Source organism: Streptopelia decaocto (genome assembly GCF_964273445.1).
Source record: "Streptopelia decaocto genome assembly, chromosome: 7".
Classification (NCBI taxonomy): domain Eukaryota; kingdom Metazoa; phylum Chordata; class Aves; order Columbiformes; family Columbidae; genus Streptopelia; species Streptopelia decaocto.
This window is the reverse complement of record NC_138661.1, coordinates 40177991-40203628: the sequence shown is the minus strand read 5'-3', so window position 1 is coordinate 40203628 and position 25638 is coordinate 40177991. Positions and strand designations below refer to the sequence as shown.

Here is a 25638-nt window from a genome sequence, read left to right as displayed (position 1 = left end):
CATGAGACTAGTGAGTGAGGATACAAATGAGTTGTCCTTCTGAGGTTCTGCTTCCCTAAGCTTCTCCTGTCTTTCATAATGAAGTCACCCCTATATCTCTGTTTGCCAGCACTGTTTCCAGGAAAGGCGGCTGTCTCCATCAGACATTCCATGAACAGGGAGAAAGCGTGTGGGCACGTGTGTGCATGTACACATATGTGCATGGGGGAGAAAGGGCAATTATCTCCCTATTTATAACCCACTGTCAGTATCTCACAAGAAAAGAACTCATTTGTCTCTTTCTATGAATTTTAAAAGGGTGGCACATGCTCTTCTCATACATTTATTTCTTCTGCATTTTACTGGCATCCAAACAGATCTTTCTCCTGGTGACTGGAGGGAAGCTGTGACTTGGAAGCTGAAAAATATCCTTTCACTCTTATCCTCATCTTTCCCCATATCATCTCATTCCAGATTCAGTTCCTTGATTTTTCTCACAGCAAATCCCTTTGGGGATTCAGATCTACTCAGAGCAGCAAGTTTTAAGAAACCAGAATACAATGAAACCTGTGTAATTGTACCTCAAAGGAATTCCTCAGCAACTTCTGTAGAAGCCTCGATTCCTCTAGCAGACGTCTGCGAGCAGCAGCATTCTCCAGCAGTTTCTCTTTTCTGAGATGAAGATAGAAGTGTGAGGTAAAAGCTACAGAGTGAATTACATAGGATAAGGGTTTTCAATCTCTAAAACACATGCAATCTCTCTAGGATAGAACTGCGCATAATATGCAGGCTCTCATGGACTGTCAGAGAAGATGCTCAGGACACTATAGGGAAGATGACTAGCAGATAAGTATGTCTAAAGTACTCACAAATTCTGTATATATGATAACTGTTTCTAGGAATCACCATTATTACCTTTCAGAGTACAAGAGAACAAAAACTCAGCATGTTTCTTCTATGGAAAGCCTGTGAGTATGGTGGTATTTGCCACAGAAAAACCAAAGCTACACCATCCTGTCACCTTCTTTCCAAATGTGGACCTGCAGCACTTTATTTGTGTTAACACAGGCATGAGATAGTTTGATCATATTAATAAATTCATATGCTCACTTTAATCATAAGGGAACTCCAGTTTCTCTTTGTAAGGGATCTCCAATCTCTCTTTATAAACTTTATGTCTCCTCTTTACATCTGCCATAGCATTGAACACAAATGCTTCTACTAGCAGCACTTGTTTAAGATGAACAATATGCAACATGCTGGGAGAAATAAAGTAACTAACATAAAAGGGCAAAATCTGGCCAGAAAAATTGCAAAAACCCTAATAGATAATTTATGCAGGGCTTTAAGATCAATCCCATTAGAGCAGTGAAAAAGCAGTTGTGTAGCAAATGACCTTTCTTGATGGTATTTCATGATAATTAAGTATCTAAAGGCACAAAAGTCCTCTATCTCTTGTTTGCAGCACTGTCCCTAACAAACTGCTTTTTTCTGAATCTCACTCCCTCTACACTTAACTATATTTTGGAAACCTCCTAATGAAATATTGATTAGACTCAGGTCAATCTGGCAAGACCACAGTGCAAGGCACAAAACTGAGCAAATGCAAATCAGGTTATGGTTCTCCTAAAACATTTAAAGATGTTAGTCACATGGGGAGAGTCTCATTGCAAAAGAGAAGGGTGGCTGACATGGGAAGGGTTTAATTTCACCTCCTCAGAACAGCCTGGCATCTGTTGGTGATGTTGTCCGAGTCATAATGCTTGTTCTGAGTTAGCTGCTGAGCAAATGAAGCCATCTCATCAATTTTCTCCATCTGAGCTTCCAGGGCTTTTTCAAACTGCGCGTGCTTCCGCTGTAGGCTCTCCACACTAGACACTGAGTCCTGGATAGAATTCAACAAAGGGGAGCTGCTTTCAGGCAGTTTTTCCATCCAAAACTCTGATAATCCAGAAGCTAAATGGCATTTACCCACATTTGCAAGATGTCAAGAAAATTTGTCTTTGAAATTTATTGGCATTGAATCTGAGACTTGGGGCCTAAATATTGATCTAGGCCATTATTTCAGGGTCAAGACTGAAGTAACTGCTGGATGTTTAGCTTCTCCTGCATATATCACTTCTCAAGAGATAAAGCATCAGCTCCTAACTGTAGATCAGTCTTAAGATAGATGTTATTTTGGAAGAAAATGTGAGATGCCAAAATGAGATCAGAGTTAAGTGAACAAATCTGTCACAGAAAGAGATTAAAATTAGAGCTTTGGTTTCAACCCATGGAATTTGGAAGAGCTCAGATCCCAATTTGAATTTGAGGACTGGAGTCTGAAATTAAAGTTTATCTGGAGAAAAAACAGAATTTGACTTCCTGTAACTTTTGTGAATCCCAGGCTTAATGACTCAGAGTTCTCTTTTCAGCATCCTTCTGCACTTTTAATTTTAGAATCAGTGGTGTCAAAACATTACCACAATAAACTGTGTTTTCCCACTATTCTGAAGGAAGTAATAAAGCATCAAATGGGTGAGAAATAAATCTAAACTTCTGGGTGCTTAAATAAGTTATTGGAAGGAAAAATACAGAGCATTTTCTGCACATTGCTGAGTTAAATATGACTGGAAAATGGGTGGCTCCTTCTAAGTCAGATACAGTTCAATGGAGGGGCTGTAAATACACACTTCCAGGCTGAAAACTACAGACATAGACACCAGCCACTAGCATTACATGTTTTTCACAGCGTTTGTACAAATTATGTCTACACTGAACTCTGGGATGTAATTGTAGTTCCATCAGAGAAAAATATTTTGATAGCAGTACCTATACAAGGTGCAGAGTAAGCTAAGCATCAGAACGTATATCCAGCATCCTGCATAGCTTTTGCAACCCATGCATCGGTCTGTGGTGTCAGTTATTGCAGTGTTACTGGTACCTGAGGTAGGCAATTTAAAACTACCCTGAGTACTTCAGCAGTGACAGCAGTGGTGACTTGCACACCGGAGGTAAATGTATCAATATTTGGGTCTCATTTTCCTGCAATAATCAGAGTAGCTGGACTGTTTCATTACTCTTGGGGCTGAGAATCCTATCTTGTGTAAAGTATCAAGGAAAAAAATCTGATCCTGAACTGCCAACAAGACAGAGCAGTAAATTCAGAAGGAGAAAGATCACAGGAAGGTTCAGGGCACATCATCATACTTCACAGCTCCCTTTTCTCCACAATGATTACAGAGAAAATCGTAATTTCTCGAAGCACCTACCCCTAAGTCCTCATTGGCTAGGAAAGCCTCTTTGCTGCTGAGCCAGCTCTCAGTCTGCTCCACATAGCTATAGAATTTCTGCATAGAGAAGAAAAAGCAGTCATAAACATGGTGTAAAACAGAGGAAAACCTGACTTTGGCAGAATACACTGAAAAAAAACCAAACTTCAGGGCTATTCCAAATATTAACTACATAGCACTGGATGGCAATAAGCATTACATGCATTACAGCTACAAAATTCACATGCATAACAATTATTGTTGCAACTTTCTCCTTTATAATATGATTTATTTTTCTAAGACATAGGATACAATACAAGTACTTGTAGCTTGTTTGCTGATAGTGTAGAGAGTGCTTTTTAATGTAACTGGCCAATAAAAAGGACAGTAACGTGGCCTGAAATAAGTAGAATGTAATACATAAAGAAGCATTAAAGCAGCCTTTACCATATGGTTTAAGTCATCATATACGTGAAGCTTTTTAGATGGGACTAGTAGCACCAGCTGTTATTTAAGGTATTTGACATTTGCCATTGTAAAATCTCCATTTCAGTTATTTCTAACTCTTGCCGACAAGCCATTTGAGCAGAATTTTTGTAAGTGATATGACTGTTGCAGGGAAGTATTTCTAGAAAACTGCAGCTAAACCATTTATTGTCTTAGAAAAAAGCAGGGTAAAAAACAGTATTCTGTTCATGCTAAATTTTTCTTCAGATTATTTTTTAAATACTTGCCTGCCTTCATGTTCTTTTGGGGACGTTATTAAATTTGCTAGCGTGGTGTTCCATTTTAAGTATGTGCCTTTGCCAGCTGCATGAGAGTTAGACCAAATTTTGCTAAGTTTTATAGCCTTTAAAAGACCTATGAGCACATATTCCACAAAAATTTCTTTGACCTTTAGAGATACAATTTCTATAAGTCCTGCCACCACTGAATGTGCTTGGCCCTTAGCATGCCTTCTGGAAACCTATGAAGTATAAATTAAATACTGGGTATTATTAGCATATCTTTCATGATACCATTTTATACATTTGCTGTTTATTCTGAGGAAAGTTGTCAGTGGCATGTGCATTCTTTGTCAAATGTCTTTTTGCTCACCTGTAAATCTTGTGCCTGAAGCAGTTTTATATATTGCTTCTGCCACACTTGGACCAATTCAGACCAGGCTTTCTGTAGTCTGGAGAGGGACTGGTGAATCTCAGGGGATGCGTAGTGACCAGAATTGGCAAGTTCTTGACCATAGTTACTGAGAGAGTTGAATCTTTCCACTCGTGCTTCAATCTCCTCCTAAAATACATTACTAATGTTGATGTCAAGGGTTTAAAAAATGCCAGTTATTCAGAATACAAGCCTTAAGGGGAAGAATATAGGCTGTAACTTTCCAACACTAATATTTGTATGGAAAATCAATCATCTTTGAGCTACCTTACTGAAAAAACATAGAACTGCCTAAGAGAAAATAAATGTGGACCATAAATGACTTTATTACTATAGGAACAACTGGTCTCCTACAAATAAAAATTGTGATTAAATTAGAAACAGATTAGAAAATGCTTAGATACAAATGAACACAGTTTTGTACATTCATAATACTGTATCCCCTACATCAGAGGTAGTTCTCATAAGAAACAGTGCCTAGAACATTTCCTCTCGTGCCAAATAAGCTGGCATCAGATTATTACAGTGAAGACAAGTTTTTACTTTATTTCGTGGTGTTAAAATTAAATACATTTAACTTTTTCACCTGGTATGAGGAATGAGTTACACTTATATACTGAATCCTAAAGGTGAAGGCATTACAAGCAACTATGACCCCTGCAAACTGAATGTGGCATCCCTAATGTAAACAATTTGAAAATAAAAATAATCATACCCTGAAATAATACCATGTATTAACTCATAAACCACCTTAAAATCATGGCATATACTATTAAATGTCTGAAATTAGAACTGCTGTTCTTAGGATTTTTTTGCGGGTGGTGTTGCCCAGTCATAAATAACACAGCTGTAAGGTAGTCATTCTATTTTTTTAAATTCAGATTATCACCTTGTGTTCAACTGTAGTCTCTCCTAAGGACTTTGGTTTGAGCCACTAACCTGAATGAAAAAACAGTCCTTCATTTTTCTTGTCTTGCCTATAATTTTAGTTGTGTCAGCCCAATACAAATGAACATATTGCCTGGCTTCCTCATTTTTTTTGTGTGACTATCTCCTTAGAGCCCTTGGAGTTCCTTCACTAACAGATGTTAAAGCCTTAGATCTTGTTACTGTCTAAATTTGGAGTACACTATGTCAGCGGCTTGGGATATTTTTGTTGTGTCAAAGAATTATTAGCAAAAACATTGTTAAGTCTGTGATATGAGAGAACTTTGTTAAAATAGAAGACTCTCAAAAAGGAGGGGACTTCAGGTACTTCATACTAAATTCAAGTCTAGAAAATCAATCAGAATCTACAAATGGTTTACACTAATAATGAGACCCACAAAGCACTGAATATTAGTCATGATTCTGGGAACATGATTTTTAGAAATGCAACGTAACTGCAAAGAAAAGGTAAACAAAACAGCTGAAAGATAGCTATGATGCTTGGGGAAAAGTAAAATGTTAACTTTTTTGTATGGTTAATTAACAATGTCACTTCTTTTAGAAAATCCACCAAAAAATATTAGCCAAACTAGCCAACATAAGATTGTGTGGTAATTAGTACTGAGATGTGAAGTGTTTCAGAACTGAATGCATAGTACCATCCAATGGTAATATACTGCCCTGTGTGAAATAAACTGCTGGTTTTATTTTTCTCTCAGGAAAATGGAGTCTGCATGACAAAATCTAACCCAAAGCTAGAATTAACTGGCATTAACTTTTTGGTAGTCCAAATAAAGAGATCAGCAGTGAGCATGTTTTGATACTGGACCAGCTTTTTACCCACAGGGCTGGACAGCAGTACAGGTGAGGGCTAATGGGGCTTTCTGAGACTTTTGCAGAGACATGAGCTGCCAAACAGCCCATGGGATAGAGCTCTGTCAATATGTAGGTGACCTCTGTATCTGTTGACAGATACAAGCAACAAAATTATCCTCTGCAGCAATTAACTCCAATGGGAAAGATTCCCACTATGTTCAGTCAGAAGCAATAATGATACTTGCCTTTCTCTCCTGGTGCTCCTCAATCATGCTTTCCGCTTCATTTGCACTTTTAGGAAGCCCTCCTGTTTCCATTAAGCCTCTGATGTTCTGGGTCCAATCTAGCATCTCCTTCATCTCCAAGTTAAACTTCTGCAGCTGATACGAGGCTGCCAGTTTCTCCTTCCTGCCACACAATGTGCAGTTCAGCATTATCCAACACAGAATTATCTAGTTGCTTCTCCCTCCCCATTTGCAAAGGAAGGTATCCAAGGAGAAGCCAAGTGAAGTGAATTCAAGCCTCCTAGCTTTCCCTCACAGGTCCTAACAGTCCTCTTGTTAAACCAAAATCACAGAAGATGCACACTGCCTTGGAGACATGCTTACCTTATTTTCTACAACAGTTCATTAGGACAAGAAAGGTGAAAAAGCCTTCATAGCTCTTGCTTCCAGCAATGATTACAGCTCAGCCTTTCTTGTTTTGGAAAGATTCAAGAAAAAAAAAAATCTTCTAGAACCATCCAAATGTAAGTCTTTCACAAAGACTTCATGATAGATTTAATCTGATAGCCTAGAGGCATTTTAGTAACATTTTTTAGTGGGATAAGCCACAAACTTTAGTTATATTATTAGTTTTCCCAAAGTCACATTAGTGGAACTTTTCTTGTACCAAGTCACACTTGTTCCAATGCAGGTGGCTTAGCTGCCTGAATAAACTTCATAAAGGATCCTCAAAAACTATCAAAAGGTCCCTGGCAAGTAGATTTGAGGCCCTAGGGAGCAGCTTTGCTCCTGCTGAGAAATATTCACACCACTAGAAGTCTTTACCTTTGTTTGGCCTGTCCCTGGAGCCGTAGCCAGTTGTTTTTCATCTCCTGTTGCTTCATAGTCAGTTTTTCATTTATGGATGGATTCCTTGTCAAAAGGCGAAAAGATTCCAATTCCAATGGCTAGGAAGAGATTTATAGTGGGGTGAATTTGTGCCAAATGTTATATATTTGTTCCTAAGTTTGCCTTTCAGGAAAAGTAGTTCATTTTAAGATCCCAGTTTTCAAAAGCAGGTACTTAAATTACATAACCAAAATACAAAAACCGACTTGTTATATGCACAAAATATACATATGCATTTGTGAGCAATCATCCATGTGAAGAAAGAGACGTGTGTGTTGCTTCACATGCACAAATGTTAATTTACAAATAAAAATTGTTTGGCAGAATAGAGACAAACATTCAGGAAAATGAAATGGTAATTATAATCTCTATTAGCTTAATCTAACTAAGGTGGTTTCAAAACCCATGAAAATATGGCAGTACACAGAAGCAACCAGATTTGCCTTTCAGTAGAAGGCTCAAGCCTTGTTTGTATCTATTTCAGCTAACAGCAGCACCAAAACACTACTTTCAGTGTAGACTTCTAGTTGATGCTGTTTTCCTTAATGCAGCCTGATAAACAGTAATGAATGCTCACCAACCCAGGTTTAAAGTTGGTATCTTCCTTGTAAAACTCCATCAAATGAAGATGAAAATGAAGAATTTTAATTGTGCAGAAAGAAGAATAAGCCAGGCTGGTTTTAATCCATTAGAAAAGTACAGACATTATACTTTGTACATGGTATTTGTGGCAGCATAAAAAAAAACCACCAAACCTTGCTCATCTTTCTGTTTCCATGCAGCTTTCCCCCATACAGCCTTGCTAACGCTATCTGTGGAATGCTGACTAGTAATCACTCACATTTCATATGAGAATTAGCTAACAAAGTCACAATGTGTGGAGGTGTCACACATATTGTCATCCTTTGCATACTATTGTGAAGAAAAATTTACAGAAAGTTTGCAAAAATATTTTCTGCATGAAAAGGCTTAACACTCTGGCCAACAGTGAAAACCATTAGAGGTTGTCATAGGATTTCTACTACAGCAGTTCAGCTGAAAACATTTATTTTTATTAAAAATATGAAATTATATAGGAGTTCAGACTCATTTAATGCTCAAGATTAGTCCTAAACGATGCAAACTGGCTATTTTACAGAAGCCAGAGCTGATCAGGCAGGCAGTTATAACTTTTCTGGTGTTGATGTCTATGTCAGAAAACTATATGCATTGTGGGTTTCATATTTCAGTTCTAAACAGAACTAGTCATGATTTTGTTTCAACTCAGTATAGAAACTGGGGGAAAGATGGAGACTTAAATTTGGATTCCACACTTTCCAAAAGATACAGGACATCTAATCTGGCTTGTAGGTGACAGCCAGAGATTCAGCCAACATGTTACAAAGGGATTTATAGTCTTAGATTTGGTGCACCAAGAAGATAACATGTAACACGCTAAAGCAGGATTAAGCACCACAGTATTTTACTGTGCTGCATTGCAGTGCAATTTATACTACTGAATCTGAAGAGTCATGCTGATCTTTGCACCATGTTTCCAAGAAGCAAAAGAAGCAAAAATTAGCTTTTTTTTCTTTTTTTCTATTCCCCCCCCAGTATTCTCTATACTTCCGCGCTTCTTACCTCCATTTTGGACTTAATAACGCTGATTTCCCTCTCCATCTCTTCGTGCCTTCGAATCAGGTTTTCCACACTTTCCACATCTTTCCCATAATCCAGTGCTTGTATCAGTACACTCTGGAGGATGTGCAAATGGTGAAGATGACAAAAAGCAAATGGATTATATCTTAGTTCTTTCAAATAATCTCCTTCCTCCCTTCCTTGTATTGCCATCTGAATGTTCTTATTGTCTTTTTAAATATCATCAGGGCACCTCATTTGCACTCCTTACAGAGGTCAAACAAAAATTCACAACTATCTGAACAGTTGCAACCCTACTTAAGGTGCCTCCAGCCATTCACATATAAATCAAAGACAGGAATGGTTCACTGCATTTCTCAAGCTTTCTTCTCATTTTTTTCCTGTATACCAGAACAGCCAAATATTTCCCATTAAATTGTGGCACAGAAATTTTCAAGTGTATGTTATGAAAATAAGGAAAATAAAATTGATCCTCAGAATCCTACCAGAAATGAAACCACACACAATGAAGAAATACATTTGTAAAAGTTGTTATAAAAATTTCAAACCAACAGCCTTGTAACCTTAAGTAGTACCACTATGTCTCTGCCCACTGACTTATAGTTAAATTAATATCATTAGCTATGTGGACGAAATAATGAGTTTTTACATAGCCTTTTTCTCTATAAATCTCAAAATTATAATCCAGGATAGGCATTTTTACCTCCGTTTCCTGAACAAATAAGTTTTTTACACAACTTTTCAAAGTTGCATATTTAATATGTCTGCATTGCACAGCAGGGAGAGATAAGCAAGCTAGTGTTGAATGAACTAGATTTGAATTTGGAAAACTAGAAGTTGCTATATTCAAGTTAAGTATAATAGATAATTCAGAAAAAGCTCTCTGATAGCTCAGCTCACTGGCTTTTGGTGTTCAGAACTGACTTGGCTGAGCATACTCTGAAGGAGATGCAAACTTGATTCATAGACAACTATTAAAGTTCACTGCTGGATACTCAGCATCTCTCTAGCAACTGGCATACCTGGGTTTAATACTGTTAGCAAAATAGAACATTCTCCCATTTCAATTAACAAAAATCTACAAACCCACCTTCTCAGTAATTCTCTCTGTGATGTCATCAATTTCTCTGATTAAGGCGTGAATCTCTAGGGCTCCCTCTAACTTCTTCCTGTATGCGTTCAGGTTACCATGGAAACTGTTCCACCTTTTATTGAAAAGAATATTTTAGATATATATTTTAGAGGTCAGGACTTCCACAACCTAGTTTCATGATGGTCAGATCTAAGTAAAAAGACAGGACTTCTGAACTACCTTTTGTGTTGATCTCCACTTCCCCACAATAGGGGACAGAACATAGAGATACAGCATTATTGTGACAAGACTATCTGATTATAGTTATTCCAAGTTTTCAGGATGGCATGAGGGTTAAAAGCTAAAATGCACCAGTCTAGTTTCCTTAAAATCCCAGTAACCTTACAATCCCTGTTTTCATTCTTTTTGTTATTAGCTAGTGGGCTGTGAAGTAGCAAAACAATACGCACTTCACCAGTATGACTATGTGAACGGATGGAAGTGTCTTAGCCTCGTGGATCTAGTATGTAAAGTCCTCTGGAACAGCCTGTTTGCCTCCAAGGCTAAAAACATGACTTCGGCTCTGCTGGAATAGAAATCCTTCTGCTAACTGCTCTGAGAATCTTGAAGGCAACTCCACTGCCTCATGTTTGGTAGTCATGATGTTAAAAAGAAAAAATGCATTGCAATTCCTCCATTTATGTCAATTTAAGACACATAATCTTTCTTCCTTGTTTTTGCTTTACACAGAAGTCTTAAAAGCATACTCACTTCTCATTGAGCTGCTTCCGGCGCTCATATATTGTCTTTGTCTCTTCCTTGTTCTGTCTCTCCAGTTTCATGGCCAGGGCATTGATAGCCCTGATGTGAGCATCATCAACTGTTGTCTCCTGCAAAGTGAGAAAAGAAACAAAGGTATGTGTTCAAAATGCTTGTGACTGAGTTTTCCACTGAGATGTGAAAAACAACAGCAGCAAGAGTTTTACCTCATTACCAAACATATCAGACACATGGGGTTTACTCTACTACAACTGCTGGGGTTACCAGTCCCTGATGAGAAGACAGTAAAGGCAAGAAAGAACATTAATGACTATAGGTACAGCAATGACTATAGGTCTAGATGAGGACCCTCAGAGCTTCATTTCTAAGTCAGACATTCCAGCAGGGGCTCTGTGGTTGAAGAAACATAGTTGCAGTTGCTGGTTACCTAGGTGGCTGCTGTGGAAGAGTTGATCTATGGCAGATTGTTCCTCTGTCAAACAGGTAGTGACTTGTGGCTCTCAGGCTTATCTTTTTTGAGATAGGCTTCTGCCCAGATGTGTCTGCTGTACTGTGGACCACAGGCTTAAAATCTGTACAGCCTTGAGAAACTTAGACAACTCATGCCATTGCGTTTTCTTCTAAAGCAAGATCACTGCATTTTAAAAGGTATGCTAAGTTTTCCAGGCAACTTGCTTCCTATGAACATACCATAGAAAGAATAATATTTGCAGACTGCACATTCAGTCTGGACTATTTTTTTCTTTTGGAGCCTGACAGATGGCAAACACTATGCGTGGCTCCAAGATTCAAAACCACTCTCTGTTTTTCTAAGGCCAATAAATCACAAGCATGGCAGGGAGACATTAATCACTGGTGTAGTAGAAGCACAGCTGCAAGACGTCAGCACACTGGTAATAGAAGTATTGACTCCATTTGTATTTTATTTGTGCTACATGCATACCAATGTGCATGCTTCCATATGTGCTTTACTCTTACACACAGCCATAAGGCAAACAAGACAAACCAGCAGAGAGTCAGATAGTCTTCAGAAACCCTGAAATCTCTTCTCCTGGGAAATAATAGCAGCACAATGTAAAAGAATATGAGTAGAAAATATTGCAGCCATTAATGCAGGATGATAGCTCCCTACCCCAATCTCAGACTGGTCTACTTGGGAAACCTAGACTGGAGAGATGCACACTCTGTGCCAGCATCAGCCCGCTTTGGTTTGCATCACCCTATGAAAAATTGCATAACTTAAGCATCAGCTCTGAGGGCACCACTGTCCCAGCCTTTTTCTGTAGGAGTTATGTTCAGAGTGATGCAGGAGGGGTGGCTACAAGCTGAGAGTATCTAAGGCCAAAAGTTCCCCATGCTGACTGGCACACTGGGTTATTTCTGTCTCTTTTGTCATCCTCCTTTTGGCTGGTACAACCTGTAGCAGAGTCCTTGCTCCAACCTTTAGCTCACAGTTCAGCTGGTGAGGACTGACAGGCCAATGAAGGTCTCTTCAGTCATTCCCTCCTCCTGAAGCTTGAGTATTTTGGCTCTCTACCCAAATCCAGTGTTAATGCACTGTCACAAGAAATTCTGCTGGCCTCTGGAAAGGGGAGCTCAGGGTTTTCTCCCATGTGTCAGGGATATCTATACTAGTACTTTGCACAAAAAAGGACTGTCTCCTTCTCTATTAGGCAACAGAAATAGATGGTAGCTGCCACAACAGGAATTGGCAACAAAATAACAGGCAAACAAAAAATAAAGTATATTAGGAGAGATCATTAGAGTAAGCCTCACTCACAACATCCTAATATACCTCTTTCCAGACCTTCCTCACAGCTTCCAGACTAGCAAATCAGCACGGTAATCTTTCCTGTGTGACACTCAGACCTGTTAGTCCACACCTGTGGCAGTTCACACAAACAGAGAGAACAAGAGCCTGCTGCAAATGCATCCCCTCAATGGCCTCACAGCTCTCACGGTGGGAGCTGAAGCACATTACAAGGAGGTCCTTGTGGTAGAGCCTGATGTCCAGCATTTCCAAGGTTTGGAGTCCAGATCAGCACATATCACAGGGGGCAAGAGAGGCAGCTGGCACAACTCAGCACCACAAAAGAGGGTCAGAGGCCTCAGCACAGAAAGGTGAACTGCGCAGTTGTCTTGTCACATGGCTGCTATCCAAAGTGTAAACCATTGCTCTATTTTACTAAATGTTTGATTATTAATGTTATGATTCATGACCTACCATATGTGTTGTATAAACAAAGTCCACCAAATATATGTGCTTCATTTGGATGAAGGAATATGAGAAACCTGACTGATCCTCAGGAGGAAGGGAAGGCAGAAATAAAGGAGGGAAGTGAAGAAAGCGGTGATTTATTTTCTACAGGCTTTTTCATGGACAAGACAAACTTTCAGATTCAAACAATCATAGTTGAAACAACCATTTTTAATTCACCTTTGGGTGGAACTCACTGTGACTTGTGGCGTGCATGAATCAAACTGGAAAGTTGCTCAAATTCAGGCTCACAACAGCCAGCTATCCAGTCATGTAATGCAATCCAGTTCTAAATTTTAGGTTGTGTCTTGAATGCCTGACAGCTCTGTTTAGACATTACCAAAGCAGAAGGCACAATAAGGGAAAATTCTACCTATTTTAATGGCTTATAAAATGGTAATGCTTTGTACCCCCTGATCTTTCACCTCCTCAAGGTATAGGAACTGTATTTGCTACCTGGATATATTGCTGGCCTGAAACTGTAAATGCTGCTTACAGCCACACAAGGAACGTGCATGGAAAACACCTCTTACCCCTGATGTTGCTCCACGGAACTCATTCAGCTTTTTCATGAGCTGCAGGCAGTGTTCATAGTCGTTTCCCACATCACCTACATTAATCATGACTTCCTGGTGAAATAAGCAGCAGACAGGCAAACATTCAGACTAAGAGAACAAGAACACAGCACGTCCCAATGCTTGTGCTGATGCAAGCAGTTCTACGATGTGTCTGTAAATCGCTGACCTACACCTTCTGAAGTAGTCTCTTCTGATCTTTAGATAATTATAAGACTTAGCCCCACCTCCCTCTCCAACCTATTACTGATTATGGAAGCAACCTCTGAATGAAAACTTAGTGGATCAAGTGACACTTCACTCTCACAAAGAGAAACTTTCAGATTTGATACACAAGGAGAGTGAGTACCAGTTGCCAAATGCTTCCGTCTCTTCCATTCTAGTCTGCTTTCATTTCTTTCTTGATAGAGACACATGAGACGACCACCAATAATCATAATCTCTCTGTGTTCACATTTTACATGAAAACACATTGCCAATACTATACAACAGATTCCAGCACGGAAACACTACAGAATTTGTTGAATTATTCCTTTCATATTGTTTCTGGAACATGTTATGATTCTTCCAGGCGAGAGACACTAAGAAGTAGTCCTGGAAGATGACACATTTATCAGAAGTTCACTGCTAAATAGCAAGTCTCTAGTATGCTGCTTGGGTTAAATGCAATAATTCATTTACCTTCTCCCTGATCCACGCTTCCACCTGGTCCACCTTCTGGAGAAATTCCAGGAAGTCCCGGCTGTCCTCCAGCATCTTTCCACGGGCAGCAACAGCTCTCTTCAACTTCTCCCAACGCTCCTGAAGCATGCGGACTCGATGACGGATCTCTCCTGATTTTGGGTGGCCTCTTGATAACAGGGCTTCTCCTTTCTTCATATTCAAAATAAGAAATTAGAGATCAACATTGCCATCGATTTTTAATGTGATTACCACATTACATGACCTCTGTAGAAGGATTCTTCTCACTTCCCTAACCTGGACTGCACAATAAATTACTACTATAAATCCTTACTGCCCAACTGATACTGCTCAGCTGGAAAGTTTTTATGTCTGGAGGGAAACATGAACACTGGGATTTGAATATTTCCTTGCTAAGAATGACATTCACGAAGTGGGAGCATGAAAAGAGGTATTACAGATGATCGCACCCTTCAGTTATGTGATTCACCCAGTTTCTACAAGAATGTTTGCAAATTGGGCATAAAATCCTATTTATCTTTTGTGGGAGTAATCACCTCAGGCAAGGAAGAAGTCAGTGATATCTTCCTATTCAGGCAATACGGAAAGACAGAAGTTTCTTGGATAGAGTAATTAACAAACCTCTTTGTTGTAAATTAACAGGATTACATTTCCATAGTATAGCAACTGGGTTCTTGTCACACAAGTAGGATGATTGATATAGAAGTGGTGGAGAAACTATTCTTCCTTTTCATTCCATCTATCCGTCCTCCTTTGGATAACCAGCAATAACCTGTAAAAACACTATCAGAGTGAATTACCTTATTAACAGCTGTGATGATTTCTTCATTTGCCAGAATCTCTGCCTCAAAGACCTGATGTTTCTGCAGCAGCTTCATTTTGTCCTGCAGATTGCTGAGGTCTTGTATGGAAGGATCCTCCAGCTTCTGTGTGCGCTCACTGATCCAGTCTTCTGCCTGCAGCAGTGTGAGGCATCAGAGTTAGCATGACATCCATCCTGGGGCCTCCTCCCAGGACATGTCATTGTTCTATGCACCTGCCTAGGCCTGGGTGAGCCAGACTGAGCTGGGAGCTGACAGCCAAGGTGGGTCTCCAGTTTCTGAACTATTCTACTTGCTAGGAAATAAAAGTAGGTAGGAATGAAAATAATTTTTATCTGACCACAAGTATAATGAAAAATTCCTTGAATATCCCAGATTTTATCACAAACTGTAAACAGATTTTACAATATTCTGTACTAGATATAGAGAATTATTGAGCAGATATACAGCCTTGACATGGTAGACATATTTAAAATGAGATTATGACAGCTGTGCCTTGGATTTAGGGCTCTGACTTCCATCTCCTATCTTTGTCATTGACCTATCTGTAAACTGGGTTAAGGTTCTTAAGAATTCTCACGTGCCTCACATATAAACCAGCACTAACATTTCCTGATCTCAGTGATGTTGTGAGGCCTAAATGGAAAATGCAAAGCAAATAAAGCCTTACTGATGGGGCCAAGCACTACTCAGATTATTTGAAGGCAGATACAACTCTATTTGCTTTTACACTTCATAAAAGTCAAAAAAGTCTAGTCAGGAACATTGGATTCAGACAACCAAGAGAACCATGAGGACTAACAAAGCAAGGGTTATGTGTTTCTCTTAGGAAATTATTTTTGAGGGGATTTAAATATATGCAGAATAAAATTGACAAAAGGATAGTGAGGTTTCCACAATTTCCTTTAAAGTCTGCTAAGCTTTAGCACTGAAGGAAACATTTTCTATCTGTCAATACACTAAGAACTGAAAATTTGACATAAGTTGTAACTGATCCTGTTGTCCTCAGACCACTGAAGTAACCTAATGTTTTGACAACACAAGAATAGCAAATTGAAGCCAGCTTTATCATTTTCAAAGCATCTTGGCTGTCCTTGTGGAACTGTGCTACATGCACAGCAGACTTGACAGCTGGAGGATTTTCTCAGTTAATTAATGATTTGAAGTGTTGCTTCAGCTGCTGAAATTCTATAAACAATAACAGAAATAGCTTTCACTAGCAGCATGCTCTGCAGAAAGAGTTCCTCTCCAAAGCACAGTTAAAGACTCAAACAGGACCCTGATGTCAAGGTTGCCCAGGACAGCACACTGTCATCTGCTGTTTTAATTTCTGACACCCTCCTCACAAGCTAGGACCTTCTCCCATTACCCAGCCACACATTAACACTTTAATGTCACTTAACTGACTTCTCATTCATATGGGAGAGGCTCATCCCTACAGTTAGGATGAGAAACAAATGAATCCCCCTGTATACAGCCACTTAAAGGCAGATTTCTCTCCTACTTAATAAGCAATGGCTTAACAGCAGACTGAACAAAGGCATTAAAAAAAAAATAATCACATCTGCACTCTTAGTGGCTTGGTTTATTTTAAGGCTTACTTAGGATGGCTCTGGAGAGTGAGCCTCATGTCTACATTCAGGTGTGAAGCAAGGCTGATCTGTTGTCCCAAGATTTTTCCATGGAAAGATTTATGGTTGTCTGGACAGGCATTTTCACTTTATTGAAAACAACAGCAAGACTAGTCTTATGCTCAGTGCAGGCACATGGGACTAGTCTTGTTTTGTTGGGACTCATAAAAAACGTGGGCACTATCAATTTAGAAACCTACATTTTCAAAATATCAATTACTGTAACTCAAGAGCACAAACTTTTTGTAAATGACACTTATTTTTAATAACACATGTTTAAAGCATATAAAGGGATGTGACTTTTCAAGACATTTAGAGAGAACTAATTCTCTCACTCCTCTGAGATAAAGAAGTGTTTTTTATTCTCTTGTATGGAGGGTGGAAGAAAAATTAAGTGACACTAATATGACGAGAAAATTTCAGAGTCATCGTTAAAACTCAGAACCAGCTTTAGAAGTCAAAACTTTCAACTTTATGGTCTTTCTTCTGCAATAACTTAAATAAATAAACATATTTATACATGAGCAACCAGGTAATTTGCCTTCCATGTTATCACTGAGGTACAGACTTTGTGACCATAGGATAGTCTATAAGTCTATCTCACTTTGGAACTAGAAAAGCACCTTATTCCTACTGCCAGGGACTGTGTCATATTTTGTGAGCTGCATGTGATCTCCTGAATTAGTTGTTGTGGGTTTTGTGCAGAAAACACAAAGTCCAATGTCCTGCAAAGGGTACGAACTGCAGCAGCCAGCCTTCTAAGCAGACCACATGATGTTGAGCTCTCCATCCTCTCATCAGTGATCACAGACTGTGTTGTCTTTGTACTGATGTGTGTATCTCTCTGTGTCATTGCTTCTAGAGAGTAACTAGGAGACTTCAAATGATCAAATGATGACAGTGATCACTATTTTTTTTTTTTTTAATAATTCCTTGGTGGCATTCACGTTCTACAGCAGCAGGCAATTAATTTAGATTAGTGAGGTAAATGAGTAGGTACTTTGAGAGCAAAAACTCCCTATAGAACTCCTGGTGGGGGTGGACTTCACAGTGCTAGGTTAATGGTTGGGCTTGATGATCTTAAAGGTCTTTTCCAACCAAAATGATTCAATCATTCCATACAGGGCTAGATCCTTTCCTACAACTGTGGTATTCAAGAATGAAGGGGGACCCCAGCCCAAGCACTGATTTGACAGTTACAGAGAGATGAGAAGAAATGTGTAATTACTCCTACCTATTGGGTTGATTGTATCACTAGGAGGGCATTGACAGTTTCTCTGTCAAAGAGGAATTTAGCAGTTCTGTGACCTTTCTATCAGAGTTACATCGTTCTTTTGAAAATGTTAGCACCATGCAATGCACTGTCCACTCCACTCACTCCCCTCTGCTAGTCCACAAGGTGGACTGGCCATTACCAGCGGACTGGTTAATGTGATGGAAAAAGTATAGCCAAATAATACGAGCTAATATTTGGCTGTGTAAATACTTCCTGATGAAGATTTTTAAACAAACAAACAATCAAACAAAATGAAACAGTGTGCAGCTCTGGCTCTTTAGTGTGGGCAAGAAGAGGGTATTCAAATGTTTGATTATTTTGGTGGGGCAGAGAGGAGTTCCAAATATATTGTGCTGTAAATTGAATTTTAGCAGCCATTTGTTTCTTAGATTACTCTTAAAAAAGAAAAAAAAGTTAGTTGTCAGCAGAAGCTGTGTTACAGGCATTCATTCAACTTTGGTGACAATCATAATTTGACCTGCGTCTGGTCATGTGTCTTTTTCATGGCTGGGATGCGACAAGCACCTGCAGTTTTTCTTTAAACCATGCAGAATGTTGCATGGGATGCAGCAGCAGAAGGGGTGCATACCAGCCCACTAAGAGTGTTTGCAAATATCTCTCTAGGCCTGTGTGTTGTTGTTTATGCCAGCACACGGGATGCTAGCACATTTTTTAGTCACGCACATTGTGCCACCCTTTGAAGGACTGTCCTATTATTTCTTTCCAACAGTAGTGCCAGGAGCAGAGGTACTCAGTTACAGGACTAAGGCCAGAACAGGAGACAAAGATGAACATATTCTGCAGAGACCAGTCCACAGCAGCTGAAGAGCTATGCTAAGTTACAGCACTGTTTTCAAGGCCTTCAGTGAACAGTCAGTAGTAAAGCTTGGCATCCTTGCCACAATGCTTTCCACTTTGTATTCACCCTGATTTGAAATATCTTTTCTTTCCCACCAAAGGAAACCTAAGGTAGTAGCTGGAAGTTTTCCTTTTATTTGTTTTATTTTAGTAGAGCTCCTGATGTGTAAAGTGGCTGTAATGGGCACAATGCCACAACGTTGGTATAGTAACAGCAATGGCATTGGGGCACTTACCCCTTTGCGTGTGGTAGAACAGGAGTTGCCATGTCAGAGTAGATCATCAATCCTTTGGCAAGGGCAAGCACCTCATCCTCTGCCTTCTACCCCCATCCCAGTCCAAAACCCTCTTACCTCTTCCAAGTTCTGGTAGAAAAGTGCCAGAAGAAGCGCGGTCTGCAGCTTCTCCCTCCTACTCTGAGACAGATTCTTGATCTGCTGCTTCCTCTCCTGAATGGCATTCAGTTTCTGCTGGATCTTCAGCCCTTCCAGTCCACCAGACTTTTCCAGACTGCTTGCCTGTTCTTGAAGAGACATCATCTGAGGAGGCAACAAATCTGAAATGACTTCTATGCTTCCAAGTGGTGTGAAAGACACAAAACCCAGGCTCCTTTCCATACCTAAAAGATTACATTTTTTTTCTGGAATGAGCCAGGAATAGCAGGGACAAGTTGCATGTTACATCTATGATGTCCTTGTCATTGGTGTCTGTAGAGCACCCCGACTACTTAAACGAACTAAAGCTGTACTGCCAGGAGTCCCTCTGCCACTGATCATCTAGTGCAAGGAATCATGGAGCAAGCCTGACATCCACGATCTCCCAGATTTCATTGCTTTGTGGAAATCAGGTGTTGGAAGGTAGCTTTCAACATGAGCAATCAGCCTGGCAGGGAGCTGGCATGGGTTCTGGGAGCTCATTCCTCCTGGGGAATCCTGCCCCAGGTTTCAGTTTTGCCCCAGCCTGGGTGAATTTCAGCAGTGGCCACCAGCCAGGCAAGTTCCTTTACATGTAGATGTGCAATGCAGCATCTATTCCAAAGGTGCAAAGAGGTTAGCCAATTTGATACAGACATTGTATAGCAAATGTATATGTAAATAATTAGACAATAATGTACAAATATGTAAATAATTAGACTTGCTTTGAAAGCTGCTGATTTTTTTTAATGAAAAAAGCAGAAACTTCTGATATGCGTACACACAATATGGTCTGCTTTAAATATTTCTTCTGATAAGTCTCACTATTCAACTTACTAAGTGGTTTTCCTGTCTACTGCAAGAGAATACAGGCAGAACTTGGGCATGGAGTGTTTAACATTTGTTCTCCACTGTTCTGCCTCTTATTTCACCAAGCTTCCTCTTTTTCTCTTTGGTTCAAGCATATCAGGCATGTCACACCTGCCAGCAATTTCATGTGTTGCCATATTAAATTAAAAAAATAAAAAACATTCTAGCTTGTGGGTTAGTAGAATGTTTGTTGATTTTTGTACCTTCTCATCCTGTGATGCCAGAACCTTCTCAAAAGCCTCATGTTTCCTTATTAGTTGCTCTACTTCATCCACAGAGCTTCCGAGATCACTGCTTTTCAAATAGATCTATAAAAAAGTTAAATATTTTTCTCAGTGGATTAATTATCACATAAACATGATTAATAAATGTGAGAAGAGGTATTAACATTGCAGTTGAGAGTATAGTTCAGAGAGAAAAAAAAGGAACACAAGGCAACTGAAACTGAAAATTAAATAGTACAGCTCCAAGGTCTTAAGCAAGAAAGAGACACATTAGCAGGTCCAGCTTAGGAAAGGGACCCATCGCTGCTTATCGCAATCACTAAGTCACAAGGCTGGCAGTGAATTCCAGAGGTCTAAGCCATCCTTGTAATCCAAAGCAAAATCACCACTGTCGTGTCTAACCGATGTCTGTGTGATTCCTTCTTGGAAGACTTCCAGTAACAGAGACTTTGCAGCCTCCCTGGGCAATTTATTCCAGTGCTTCATTACCTTTACCATTAGCTAGGTTTTAAAAACATTTAGCCTGAAAATGCATTGCTACCACTTCACCTCATCACATACTGCCCTTTTCATCACAGAAAGGAGATAATTCCTTTTATATTTGCTTCAACCTCTTCTGGGTTTTCTCCACATGTACTAATTTTGAAACAGGGTTCCTAATACTTGATACCGTAAGTGGCAATAAGGAATAAGGCTGCCAGGGTGAAGGTAATGAAGACAGCAGAGAGCTTATGTGCACGTTCCAAGCTGTATATCTTCCGCATGTATCTGTGTATGGTGCTTATCTTTTACACAATACCATGAACCCAAGTTCACCTTGCAATCTACTATAAGCTTCCAGAAACTTTTCAGAAGAGCTGCTATCAGACCAGCTTGTCCCCATCCTGTATTTATGCAGCTGATTATCACTGAAAAATGTCACAACTTGCACCTATACCAAGTACATTACTTCTGTTATTTTTTTCAAGCCATCTTTCCAAATTCCCTGTGTTCATTTTATTTATTGTCTGTCTTGTCAGTCTCTAATGCCCAAGGACTTAAGCCTAAAATAACAAATGCAGCTTTATGGAAACTGATCTCTGTTTCTTGACTCTTTCCTGGTGTTAAGAAAACTGACTGCCCAATTACTTCTCTCATGCATTCTGTTAAGTTCAGTTTTTGTCAAATGCAAAAGAATATAAAAATGTGGTTATCTATTATAAAGAAAAAAAAATGAAGCTTTTCTGCAGGCCGGTAGGAGTATATTCTTTTCCAGTGGATTTAATTTCCCACAGTTTCTTCTCTTATTCAATGATGAGACAACAGCAGGACAAAAACCCCAAATGCCCTGTTGTGACATAAGTAAAAATGACCTGTGGACAGGGTTCACAGTGGAGTGAATATGACCTGACAGACTTGTGGAGTTCAGGCTGCTACGAGGGACCGCATTTATTAGTTGGGACATAGCACTGTGTAATCCATTCTGTGAGCTCATGGAATTTTAAGTATTTGGAGAAAGATGAGAAATTCCAACTAGTAACTCTACCTGGTGAAAGTGCTATTAGCAGAGATGGAAGAAGATTTGAGATCAGTGATACGGTGTGAAAGAATTAAGAGGCGGGAAAGAAACATAATAGAATCAGTGAAATAACACAACTGCTAATAGTTTCAGAAGAGGGTTGGTAAAGAACATAGGTAAATCTGTGCCTTAAAACCATAGATGTGCACATGAAAAATAACATCTGGAGATACGTCTCATGCTTTGAAAAACATTAAAGTTCTATAGTGGGCTGAGCGGGTGGTTTTTAGCGGAGAGAAAATATATTCTTCAGCAGTTACTTGAGAAAATGAGCAATGTTCATTGTCTGTATAGAAGTACTGGATGATTCAAGGCATATTCTGAAGGAGAGACTTCCCAGGCAAGTGCATGGGAATCCACACCTATTTGTCAGGGTCAGAGTGCACCAACAGGCTCTGGTAGCCCTGAACATCCCCAGGACAGTCCCCCTTCTCCCACCCAGGGGTCCCTCTGAGGCTCAGCCCTGGTCCCAGCTCTGTCCAAGCTGTTTTGGAGGATGTCTGAGCCCTGCCCTCATCTTCCTGGAGAGACCCCAGATTTCAGTCATTACCTCACTTTGTCACTTTGATCTCCAGCTGGTCAATGGACCTTGTTACTCCTGCCACCACTTGGCTCTCTTTGGCAGCTGTAGCTAAGAAGACTGACAGACAGACTTGGCCTGACTTTCTGGTTCCCTTTTTTTTCTGGGGGGGGGGGGGGGGGGATTTAATGAAAGGAATATTTTGCATATACAGAAAAATACAGAAAAATATAATACCCAGGCCAGATGTTCAAACTGCTCTATATTAATCCACGTCAAGTATCGGAAGAGATTCTGTCATTCAAACTTTAATATTTTGATCTATCCTCCTCATCAAGTGTATGGAATTATGACAGGGTTTTTTAGTTTTGTTGTGTTGGGTTTTTTGTTTGGTTGTTTTGTGTTTGTTTGTTTGTTTGTTTGGAGTGTTTTTGGATTTGGTTTGCTCTTGTGGAGAATGATCTCCACATGTGTGGACTCCAGGTCTGTATACTCTAGTACTTTGTTAAACCACTTATAATTACCCTTCATATTTACAGTGCCATTACTAACACTGAAATAAAAAGTTATCGGCTGAATCTAACTTCTGTTCAGGGTACACAAACATAGAGCCACATGCTGCATCTGTGTTTTGGTGTTTTAAATGCTACTTTTAAAACATTGTAGCTTTTCTGTCATATTTTGTGGATTATCTACCTTTTTTGGTCAAAAAAGATTTACCTGAGGAAATAGAAAATTCACATAATTTTCCACATATCACTCCAGGACCTGTATTTAGTAATTGTTAGCAGTGAAACTGCAAACTCTGTGATATCTGAAGAAATGTTCAGCCATTAGTTCTTGTCCTCATACATCTGTGGTGGAATAAAGAGGTAAGAGACATCTACTGTTAAAGATGGTTACTTTCTTTATAAGAAGAGACCAGAGATTATCTGAGAGCAGGGGTGTGGGACGGTGAGTCACAAGCAGCTGCCACTGGAGTGCTCAGCGCCTTGCTCCCACTGAAAATCACTGCACACAAATAACACCGAGCATCCAAAGCCCCATCCCTTCAGCTCTAAGAGCAGTCCAAAAAAGTCCTCCTGACTTCGGAAAGCTTTGGAACAGGTCCTCTAAGTAGAAGGCCATGCAAATGCTTTTGGGAACCCAGGTGAGAAAGAAAACTGGTGCACAAAAAGAAAATTGGTGTAAAAGCAAATTGGCTGTGCACATGACAGGAGCAGCGACGGCAATGTGCTTAGAAGAAAGCAGCACTGATAGCACTAACAGCGTTACTTGGAGAACTGGTGGGGTAAAGACGTCCCATTTGTCTTCTAAGCAGAAATCCTATGACAACAATTGCTAGAATCAGAACCGCAACATTTTTTTCATTTAAGCATTTGTTACAACAATCTGAAAGCAGAATGGAAACTGGCTCCCACACCACAATGCTGGCCTGAGGCCAATTACATCACTTTAGGGCATATTTTTAGACAGGTCCCCAAATTCCTGCTTTGAATGAGACGTGTTGATTTCAAATACAAACCACTGCATGGCTCCCCTCACGTAACCTGAAGGGTGTCCCACAGCAGGTATAAGCTTTATTTCAAGTTTGTTTCTGTTACAAATCATGGCCCATTATCAGGAATTTAATGCTCAGCCACAAAAAGAAACAAAGCCTTGACCACTCACTATGCAATGCAAATGAAGACTTGCAAAGACGCCTAAAACCACAAAATGGACTTGGGCCTTTTTGAGATTTGCAATAGAGCACGTAACAAATAGCCAAGTTATTAACAATACAAAGCACAGAGACAGAGGTTTTAACCCTACTTAACTGGAGTTTTTTGCTATTCCTGAGCTCATTGCATATTTTTAACCACACTGTCATAAGACCTCTTACATACAAGTTAATGCAGAACTAAATGCAAAGTCCAGTTAAAAAAAAGGTTCATTTTAAATAAAAAAAGTACCACATGCACACTTATGTGACAGCACAGGCCAGCTCTAGCTTTTGGAGAAATACTGAATGAAACATTTTAGTCATTAGAATAACTATGCTCTCTGGACGTCATGACTTCACATTTATACACATTGGAAGCTGACACAGTCCCAGCAGAAATTTGTCTTCCAAGAAGTCTCATTTTTATTTCTCTAGAAGAAATATTATTTAAAGTATTTGTGCAAATCCACTCCATTATCCTGCTTCAGCTCTTCATATTACAACAAGCTCCACAGACTTTGCCCCCCACTACCTGTGCTGGGCTTGCTACTGAGGTTGTTGGAATTCCACTGAAAATCTTTCAGCTCTAAGCATGTACTAAAAGCCAGAATTACCCCCAGTTCCAAATGTCTTCACTGAAAGCATGTAATCGAGTCCAAATTTTTTGTCCAGATAGGTAACAACAAAGTTTGATTTGACTGACTTCTGATAAAAGTAAATACAAAAAAGAATTAATGAAAAAAAATTAAGTTTGTGTTAGCAAAGTAAATAAATGTGCTTAATACTGTGATTATATATGTTTCACAAATACGTTGTATTATGCTTGATTACAGTAAAATGAAAAGTATCATACCAGAAGTGGAATAAAACACAGTAGTTTATAAAAAAAATACATACATCTTTTTACCATAATGAAATCACCGTATTATTAGCCCTTGACCTCGCAATCTAGATGCAAAATTCATATTTTAAATGTATTTAAAATTTCCTTTCCCCTTCCAGTCCATACTCTCTCATTGGCATAAGAATATAATTATCTGGTATTGGAAATGTATATGGGAAAACCACAGAAGTCAGTGGTTTTTTTTTCCCATAACTGCTATGATCCCTTCCTCCCATCTATCCCCTCCTTCTTCAAAATTTGCAATCTTGACCCTTATCCTTTAAGTATCCTTTAAGTGTTAGACCAGAATCCTACGCTCGTACATCATCATCATCAAAGTGTTTACTTATGAAACATTTGTCTGAAGGCAGACTAAATTTCTCTTAACTTCCTCATAGTTTCTCTACTAGAAACTTTGCTGTGATATCCAAATTTGAGATGCTATGGAGACTAAATTCCCTTCATGTCCCTCAGGGAAGGGTGGTACCTCTCTTCTTCTAATGCAGAGAAAAAAGTTATTTCTTCCCACTTAAATACTTTGGGTTTTGAAAACAAGTATTACTTTTAAAAGTCACAAAACCAGGAATTAAACATGTAGAAATCTAGCATAATCTG

At 39.4% G+C, this 25638-nt stretch overlaps 1 protein-coding gene across 1 annotated transcript in view; it reads right to left on the bottom strand.

Moving 5' to 3' along the window:
- Positions 1-25638, bottom strand: part of SPTBN5 (spectrin beta, non-erythrocytic 5) — a 98190-nt gene that overhangs the window by 23066 nt on the left and 49486 nt on the right. Inside the window, exons 35-48 of the mRNA XM_082057449.1 lie at positions 20340-20444; positions 19207-19392; positions 15068-15223; positions 14247-14438; positions 13524-13619; positions 10725-10843; positions 9972-10086; positions 8864-8977; positions 7181-7302; positions 6377-6539; positions 4329-4517; positions 3231-3308; positions 1692-1864; positions 561-651 (exon numbers count right to left, since the gene is read on the bottom strand). Of these exons, the coding sequence (XP_081913575.1) occupies positions 561-651; positions 1692-1864; positions 3231-3308; positions 4329-4517; positions 6377-6539; positions 7181-7302; positions 8864-8977; positions 9972-10086; positions 10725-10843; positions 13524-13619; positions 14247-14438; positions 15068-15223; positions 19207-19392; positions 20340-20444 (1899 nt within the window). The remainder of the gene's footprint in view (positions 1-560; positions 652-1691; positions 1865-3230; positions 3309-4328; positions 4518-6376; positions 6540-7180; positions 7303-8863; positions 8978-9971; positions 10087-10724; positions 10844-13523; positions 13620-14246; positions 14439-15067; positions 15224-19206; positions 19393-20339; positions 20445-25638) is intronic.